The 8,965-nt window shown below is 44.8% G+C and overlaps 1 protein-coding gene across 3 annotated transcripts in view; it reads left to right on the top strand.

Moving 5' to 3' along the window:
• The first annotated feature begins 1,338 nt into the window (after positions 1-1,338).
• The window catches only part of tab3 (TGF-beta activated kinase 1 (MAP3K7) binding protein 3), a 15,150-nt gene continuing 7,523 nt past the window's right edge, over positions 1,339-8,965 (top strand). Inside the window, exons 1-2 of one of the 3 annotated variants that reach the window (XM_064310688.1) lie at positions 1,339-1,536; positions 7,256-7,421. In XM_064310688.1, the coding sequence (XP_064166758.1) occupies positions 7,320-7,421 (102 nt within the window). In that variant the 5' untranslated portion in view covers positions 1,339-1,536; positions 7,256-7,319. Of the gene's footprint in view, positions 1,537-5,450; positions 6,922-7,255; positions 7,422-8,965 lie in introns of those variants that run through there. The other 2 variants (XM_064310687.1, XM_064310689.1) reach the window with 2 other exon arrangements.

Here is an 8,965-nt window from a genome sequence, read left to right as displayed (position 1 = left end):
TGTTTCAGAATGCATTGCAGAAAATATGTTTCTGTTTAACAGAGGTGGCTGAAAACCAGCATTAAAAAGAAATAAATCATTTTAAAGTGGGCTAGATGCTAAATACAGCAATATTGGCCTTGTATCTATGACATGGATCAGTTGTGTCATGCACATGATGATCATTAGGGGAGACTGAGTGTATCCAGGAGCACAGTTGGGGTAAGAGGTCCAAGGAATATATGTATCCCCTGTTCCCACCTCCCTCACTTGAGAGAGGCAGGGAGGTGGTGCATTTGCACAGTTTGTGTGTGTGTGTGTGTGTGGGGGGGGGGGGGGGGGGTGTGAGTGAAAGAGAGAGAGAGAGAGGGGGTGGGTGGAGAGTTGGTGGTGGTTTAAAAGACTTGAGGACAAGCAATACACTATAACATTTTCAAAATTAAATCTAGTTTCCAAGAATATGATGATATGATACTTAACAAGCAGTGATTATCTAAAAGTCCCACTGACTCACATATTTTCATTTCAGAACAACACAGGAAAGGAAATTTATTACACAAATTTAATGAAAGAACATAGTGATTTAGAAGGCAAAAATGTTCCTTGGCCCCGTTTTTTTTTTTTACTCATTTACTTTTTCAGTGTTATTTATTCTAGTTTTTGGGAAGGTAAAACGTTTTGTACAGAAACCCATTTTTAAAGTGAAATTAATTCAGGCTTCACCCTGCAGCAAACAAATCTAAGCTCTAGAGCATGAGGTCACAGAAAGCGGAGACTGCACTAACTTTGACAATAAAGAAAAGATCTGAAAACGTCTCTCATGGCAAATGCAACTTCTTTATTGTGTCTGTGTCCTCTTCCTCTATTGGATAACCTGTATGAATATAAAGGGATGTCCATCGTCAGACAAAAATTTACTGTTTCAAATTCTGATATTTAGTGGAAAATGACACTGTACAGTCGATCTACAATTATGCAAAGTACTGGACAAAGTGCTCTTTGTCTTCTTCACTAGCCTACTTCCAGTAGCCGTGTGTTTTGCCACTGGGGATTTTGGCCATTGTAATATGTTTTAAGAAGGTTATCATTCATTCAGATGTATAATTCATATTAAGGATACTGAATTCCTGAAGTAGACTTCACTGATAAAGTCAATGAAGACTACTGAACTCAATCAGAGATATTACTAGCAATGTACGTTCTGCTTCAGTACTTCTCTCTATAACTTGAATTGTTAGTTTTTTGGTAGGGGAGACGAATTCATTATATACGGACATATTCCGAGCTTCGCTTCACTAATCACGTGTTTTATTTCCCCCTGCACCGCTCCCATTTTCTCGCGATATTTTTACGGTTTCCAGGCGCCATATTGTAAATCTACTTTATGTTGGCACTCGGTTTGCTGCAGCAGAACCTCTAGTTCTGGATGAAGGCTGGATTAAAACTGGTCAACAACTACCCCCTTGGCTACGGGGCCACGGAAATTATCTAACCCGAGGGCTACTGCGTAGCCCTAACAATGACCGGTGGTGGGAGGGAGTGAATGGAAGGTGAGAAGTAAAATCCCAATTGTATAACCAGTTTAAAGCTTTTTTGGAGGGGGCAGTAACGTTACTGTAGCTTCGTCATCACAATGCATTTCGCTAACGTTAGCTAGCAAGCTAGCTACAAAATCTGTCATGTCCAGGAAGGGGAAACGTCGTTAGATGGCTGTCGTTAGTGGTTTTGTTTTTCTGGTTCAAATATATGTAGTGGGTCTGCTGCCTAGTTTGTCATATACTAACAGTAATAACCCTGCTCGCTTAATTTAATACAGTTAACTTGGTTAGCTGACAGTATTTTCACAAGCCAAGGTCCCTGTTAGCTACGTGTATTTGGCATTTTCTCATGCGTATTCCCACACTTGCTCGCAAGGCAGAAACCAGCTGGTGAGACCGCAGTGTTGACACATTACTGGCAGGGCTTTGGTCCCAGTCTCACTCGACGTTGTCATGGGTTACTGTTCTGGGTCTAGTGTGCTTCTCCACATACCACGCGCACCTCTAGCCATTCCAATCTTGGGTAGTTTAGTGTACAATTTCAAGCATCGGCTTTCATTGATTAGGGCTAACCGTTACATGCACGTATTCTCAGCGTGAGCTGACTTAACCCTTGAGCTAGCTAGCTAATTTACACTTGCCGTGTTGACAAACTGCCTGTTTAGCTAGTGCTAACTAGCTGCTGTGGAATGTACTGTCCAACTAACTAACGTTGTGAGCCCAGTCATCACGGTTTCTGTATGGTCGTTAGGATATAACATTAGCCCAGCTTGTTAGCCGTTAGCCTTCTAGATGGATGGGACCACGTCCTAGCTAGTAGCCTATTTAAAACTGATGGCTTGTATATCAGTTTGCTAATTCGTTGTATGATGTTAACGGTCAGCTATGCATACTGTCATGTCGTTTTGTGTTGTCGTTGCTTAGTGCAGGATGATCACGTTCACAGGACGTGTGAACTTTGTTGACGGAACTAAGCGCCATAACACTAACAGCGGTTAGCCAGCTTTAGCAAGCTAAAACCCTGTTGTCGGCGTTAATTCGTTAGTTCTTAAATCAGATGAAAAATAATGTTGGGTAGTAGAAAGCGAACTTTCTTTTTTTAGCTAACGTTAGATATTGTATTAGCTGACGCAGTTGGTTTATTTTAGAATCTGGTGTTTGTTTGGAGTTACGCTGTGGCCTAGCTAGCCATCCGGCTAGAAACGTAGCAAGCAGTGTTGGCGTTACCATAGTTGATGCAGGTGTTGTCTTTTGTCTTCCTGTGTGCGCTTTACTGTACAGCATTCAACCTGCTGCGGTGAACACCCTGCTGGTGTAGGACAGGCCACAACCGAAATGATTATGAACGAGTTTTTCAGCAGGCCGCGGAAATAGAAGATGACTAAATATATGTCGCTCTGGATAAGAGCGTCTGCTAAATGCCTGTAATGTAATGTAATGTCCATTCTCATGTATAATTTGACCAAGTGGAGTGATGTTTGTGTCAGGAGAGTCTTGTCATTTTTGCGAGGAGTCGGCATAGAGAGTTGTTACGGGGGCAAGGATCAAGCCTCTGTCACCCTTTAGGTTTGTAGCGCTCTTACATTGGTTTGCCCACCAGATCTGTGTTTTGTGGAAGGGGCAGTTCAGCTGGCCAACCAAAAAACAAACGGATACATTCCAGGGTGTCCCTGCACTGTCGTGAGCTATGCGTTTTATAGCAGCACTTGCTGCTTTGGCAAACATAGGTGTTCATATCCCGCTTCCTGAAACATATCGAAATAATCACAATGTACTGAGTGACAAAGAATTTGGCAAGAACACGAACTCGCACCGCACCCAGTGCAAAAACCTCCTTAACCTACAGTAATCGGGCTGCGCAATTCGATTTATTAGTAAATATTTTTTCACGACTTCACCTGTCTGGCAGACCAAATGGATATTATATGGACATAAAAAATAAATTCCAGCAAAAGTCCTTTGGGGTCAACTTCACATTTGAGTGAAGGCCAGTAACACCAAGAAACGCAAAACGAAAACAATAACTTTATAACTGTAAGGTTCTGCTTGAGTTTACCTGTCTGCTAGTACAACACGGTTGGCTCGATTTCAAGTTCTGAAGAAAGGAGCCGAAGTCTACACGTCTGTTGAGCCACCAGTTCAGTTAGGCTACTGCTTAACTTATGTTCAGGCATTTTAAAAAGTCTGCCATTCAAATGTAAGTTCCGTTAAGTATTCTAGTTCACTGCAACGTTCCCAAGTTACATCAAAACCACACACTTGCGTTTTTAATATTAATTGTTGTTACGTGGTGGACAATATTATCCTGCATAACTTCAACAGGCCATCAGAAGATACTACTGCAGTGCAAGACGTAGTGTATAGAATGAAATTAAGTGTGAATGATGATTCACATACAAAAGTAAAGGGCTATTTTAAACTTTTTTTATTTGGTAGAATTTAGATTAGTTTCTTGTCAAAAACCTTCAGAAAATTAGCATTTGAAATATTTAAACATTTACCTGCAAAGCACATTCTGATTGGGGTACTCGGTCCCAATGGTATATCAGATGGTGAACAAGGCATTTAAAAAAATAAAAATGAATGCATAAGTGTGCTTGGGCTATTATCGGAAATATGATATGCGCCTATGGAACAGAGTAGTTGGATGTAGAAATATGCCTAGGCCTACCAAATTGGGAGAAAATGGAAAAAATGTAATAACCTCCCTCAGGAAATTTTCGTTGTAATTTCTCATCCCATTGCAACCTCATATACAATGTAAATACATATATGTTAGTGGGGCTTAAGTAATGATATTTTAGAGTTCTATGAGGGCTGGGCTAAGCCAGACAGGAAGTGTTACTGTCCAAGCAGGAAGAGCCTGAGACTGTAGAGGAGTACTGAGGAACCATATTACAGATGGAAGTCCTCCACATCTTTTCTCTGGACCGGTGTATAATTTTTAATAAATTAGCCTGTTACACTGTAAGTGATGTGCAGATCATATTTTATCTCATTGGTTGAATATGGGGATTTAAATCCAGGACCAACCGTCTGCTAATTGAACAGGTACTTATAAGTCTAATGTATGCAGGCCAATCAATACAATTTATTATGGCAGTGATGATTTCCATACTGTTGTAAGTATTGCAGTATGAATCGCATGGAAATACAAACATGAACTGTGACAACAATGTCACAGTTCAATACTGTTGGTAGCCCAGGGCTACCAGTCTCTTGCACATGAGCAGTTCTGGCTACCATTCTTTGCTACCTGATTGACTGGTTCACACTTTCCATTACATTACATTCCATGACCTTTTTAGCACCGGTCATAAGTGGAACAAATATAAATTAAAATGGAATTGAAAACCCTATTTAGGAACAGTAAGGCTATGACTTAGGAATTCACATAGGTGAATGGTCTGTGCACAAAGTTGGAACCAAGCTGAAATGTAATATCAATATCAGTGTTGCAGCTATAAGATAGACTTTATTGAACCCCATGGGGTAATTTGTCCTCTGCATTTGATGACCTGTCCTAGCTACTTAGGAGCAGTGGGCCGCCAGTGTGGCACCTGGGGACCAGCTCCAGCTCTGAGGCCTGTGCCTTGGTCAAGGGCAATGGCAGGAGCATAGCTAACCTGGCCTAAAACACAGGTTTTCCCCAAACGTACTGTAGACTGTGGCCTCGGCAGTGCCGTGTGCAGAGGGGCTTGTGGATAGCAGGATGGTAAACTGCACTGGCTTTACTGGGCCTGTTTGAGTCAAAGGGGAGGCTGAGTGCTGAGTGCTGGTTGGGTAATTACCTTGGTGAGGGGGAGACGTGCCCATGTTTCCTTCAGATCGTGTGGCCCTCCTCATCCTCACGCCTGGCGCCATGTTGAGGCACTCCCGAGTGGCGGGATTCCAGGGATATGAGCGCAGCGTTCCGCGCGTCTCCGTCACGCGTGCCATCGCTGGCGGCGGCGGTGGTGGTGGCGTCTGCTCCCGGCCTCCCTCGGGGACCTCCCGGAGCCCGCCGCGCGGGCGATGAGCTCATGACCGCGAGGAGACGCCGTTATGGACTGTGCCCGTCTAATCTGTGACCCGTGTGCACGTGGGCAGTGTGTGTGGCTCTGGAACAGAGCGACTGGGTGAACCGTGTTTTTTTTTTTTCGGTCGTGTGCTCGCACTGTACGTGGTGAAGCCCTGCCATCGTAAAATGACATCGGCGTTGAATTGTTCAGTTTCCTTTTAGGTGTGGTTCTCTCCAGTGTGTGGGAGCACGTGCACGTGTGTTTGTCTGCGTGTACTGCCCTCCAGATTAATGCCATTGTTCAGTGGAATAATGCAGACCTATCTTCTGACAGAAGGATCCTTGTCTGGGCACTTGTTCAGTGTTTTATAAAGTCATTTGTTGTTGACTCTGTGGGGGTTTCTGAAGCAGGAAGGCAAACATGGGCCTCTGTGTGCCAGTAAGAAAGCACAGTCCAGTCCTCTGGCTCTCCTCTCAGCTCTTTCCATTACATTCTGAGTGCTTTGTTATCGTTACTATGCGTTTCAGTTTGTTTTGCCTAAAGTGTCCTGGTTCAAAAAGGCACGTAACAGAAGACACAGGGTCTCAGACATGGTCTATAGGTCGTACCGTAGACGCTTGCATAGTCTCTAGCAAAAGAGCTGGATTTCATGAAGCCGAAAGAACGGCGTTGGAGGACTTTCTCTCCTGAAGAGAAACTTGTCGATCATATCTGCAGAGGAATGTTCACAACTATCCAAGCGTTTGGTTAATCATTAACGGCCGTGTAACTGCTAAGGCTTGAGTAACGCATGCATGCCTTTCTCTCTCTCTCGTGTGACATGCATCAAATTGCATTTTCTGGAATGATTCGTAAGACGGATCATGCCAGTACTTTGGTATCCGTAAGAAACAGTTCTCCCTGCTCTTACTAGTATGGGGAGCAATCGTATATTTGGGAAGGCAGGCCAGGATCAGGTCATTTTGCTTAGAAGAAGAGTTCACTTTCTGTCCCCTGGGCTGATGGCTTTTCTAGCAGCAGTGCTAAGAGGACAACATTTTAACTGCAGCCCTGGCTTAGGCCAGATATCTGTGGTTAACCGCGTTTTGTGTGTCTTCAGTCTTCACTTAGCTAGTGACATTCAGTGCTTCCACTTTTGCAAGGATCATGGGTGAGCATCATCAGGCCTGTGGAATTTTGCGAATTGGCACCCTTTGGACTTTGTGAATGTGTCACGAAAAGGGCAGCTGCCCTTCTCTTGCTACCGCCGCGGATAGCGCTCTGGCGCCTGACGTTCCTCTGGAAGTGAAACTTCCTTGTTGAAATCAGTCTCCATCGCGCCGACATGGGTGGCTGGGGTTGGTATCGCGGAAGATCAGAGTGAAACGGTCTCTGGAGAAGCAGTCCAGGCATTTCCTGCCTGTGTGAGTGGTTTCACTTTGCGGAGTTTTGTTTCATGAACTGGTGAATCCTAATTTCCGACATCTCCCGTGGAGCCCGCAGCTGTTCGCATTTCTGTGTTAGCCAGGCTAATTTGGTAGCTCTTTCTGGAAAAGCTTTGGAGTGATTTCAGATTGGGATTGTAACCCTTCTTGCTGTGTGTCTGTGTCTCCTGTGTGTGTGTGCGTGTGTATGTATATGTGTGCGTGCGTGTGTGTGTATATGTGCGTCTGTATGTGCGTGTGTGTATGTATATGTGTGCGTGCGTGCGTGTGTGTGTATTTGTGCGTGTGCGTACCTGTGCTTGTGTGTGTCCAGTGGAAGATGAGTGCGGGGCAGAAGGACAGTTGGTGGTGGGCTCAGTGACTTTCTCACCGTGGGGATGGCGCAGGGAGGCCCTCAGCTGGACTATCAGATTCTGCACGACCTGAAGCAGCGCTTCCCCGAGATCCCCGAGGGAGTGGTGTCTCAGTACCTGCTGCAGGTACAGCCCCACCTGTACACACACACACACACACACGCGCGCGCACAAACCTGCCCTCCGCCTAATTACAGCCCCATTTCATTTCACTTGAAACCCATATGTGCTTATCTCTTCTTAACCCCAAACCCCCTATGAATACAGCCCCTACCCCACCACACACACCTCTCATCTCCCCAAAATGAGTGGCTGACTTATTTCATACAGCAGCCAGCAGAACTGGGTAAGATTTAACTTCAAACCCATTTCTCATGCCTGTTTACACACTGATTTGAAAATATGGCACAGCTCTGTGTCTTGTGATTAAAAGCCTGTTAATACTTGAAGTGGCTGTAATTATCTTCCGCTTCTGTAACCGTTGATCACACCCTTTTTTGATGATGCGATCTAAAGAATCGTATAGGAAAGCAGCAGGACCAGACAGTGTACAGCAGAGTAAGGAGTCCAGGAGCACCTGGCTGAGGTGAGACCTGGGCTAGGGTGGCTTGTGTACCTTGCCACTGGGTGTTAAATACTCCCACGCCACGGTTTGGACACACAAAGGATTGTGGTTCCTCCACCATTGGGCAGGCATCTGATAGCGGGTGTTGCGCAGTTCAGTAGCGACATTCCTTTACTTAGCTTTAGCTGACCCTGCTGATTTCCTGGTTAAACGTGCCTAATGTGGCTCGTCTTATCACCTGCGCAGCAGCGGCAGGGTGAGAGAATGCGTCGCCTCGGGCGGAGCCTCGGACCGCGGGGGTCATGTGGTCTGAGGAGCAGCTGCTGAGAGGCTGTTACTGGCGCGGTACAGCAGCCACCCGGGGGCTAATCTCCCCGCTCTGCTGATTTACTCTCGGCCTGCTGCTAATTGATTAGGAAAAGACCGTGTTACTCAGACGCGTCAAAACCGTGACCGTGTTCCAGTCAGCAGTTTCACGGTCTACGTGCCTCCTACTCCACACAGTTGTAATGTTTCAAGCCTTTAAGGTGTAAGATAACAAATATGTGTTCGGAATGTTGTTAACTGAATATTCCAACGCTATTGTAACAATCACTACTAGTAGCTGAAAGCAAATTCTAGAACACTGGCTTAGAATTTTGAAGAAACATTCCAAAAATGTTTTCTGCTATTCAGAGGGTTATTGGGGCGTCTGCTTTTACACATTGGGTACATTTTACTCCTCTACTGCTTCATAATCGGTATGTGGGAAATGATTGGCCATTATGAACCATTTCTAAAAAGAATCTGGCCCTTTGACATAATTGGAGAAGAGTGCTGGTTTGTACAGCTATAGAGCTGTGACCAGTCTGCCTTCATCGGATTCTCAGTACCCTCTTCAGCAGGGCAGCCCATACTGCTTAAGGAAAAATGGCATTTGTTTTTAAGAAAAGACTCCGCTATAATCCCCTGCTTCCGCATTGATGCAGTTGAATGTTTTGACTTAATGATCCCTTTATAATGCACTTGCTTGGGCTTAGTTTTGAAAGAGGATTAACGTGTGTTGAGTTCTCCTCGTTAAGTTTTTTCCCCCATTGCAATGACTTGCACACAGCATTGCATTTTC

This window comes from Anguilla rostrata, chromosome 15 (assembly GCF_018555375.3).
Source record: "Anguilla rostrata isolate EN2019 chromosome 15, ASM1855537v3, whole genome shotgun sequence".
Classification (NCBI taxonomy): Eukaryota; Metazoa; Chordata; class Actinopteri; order Anguilliformes; family Anguillidae; genus Anguilla; species Anguilla rostrata.
Note: the sequence above shows the minus strand (reverse complement) of the source record. Positions and strands in the feature narration are given on the sequence as shown.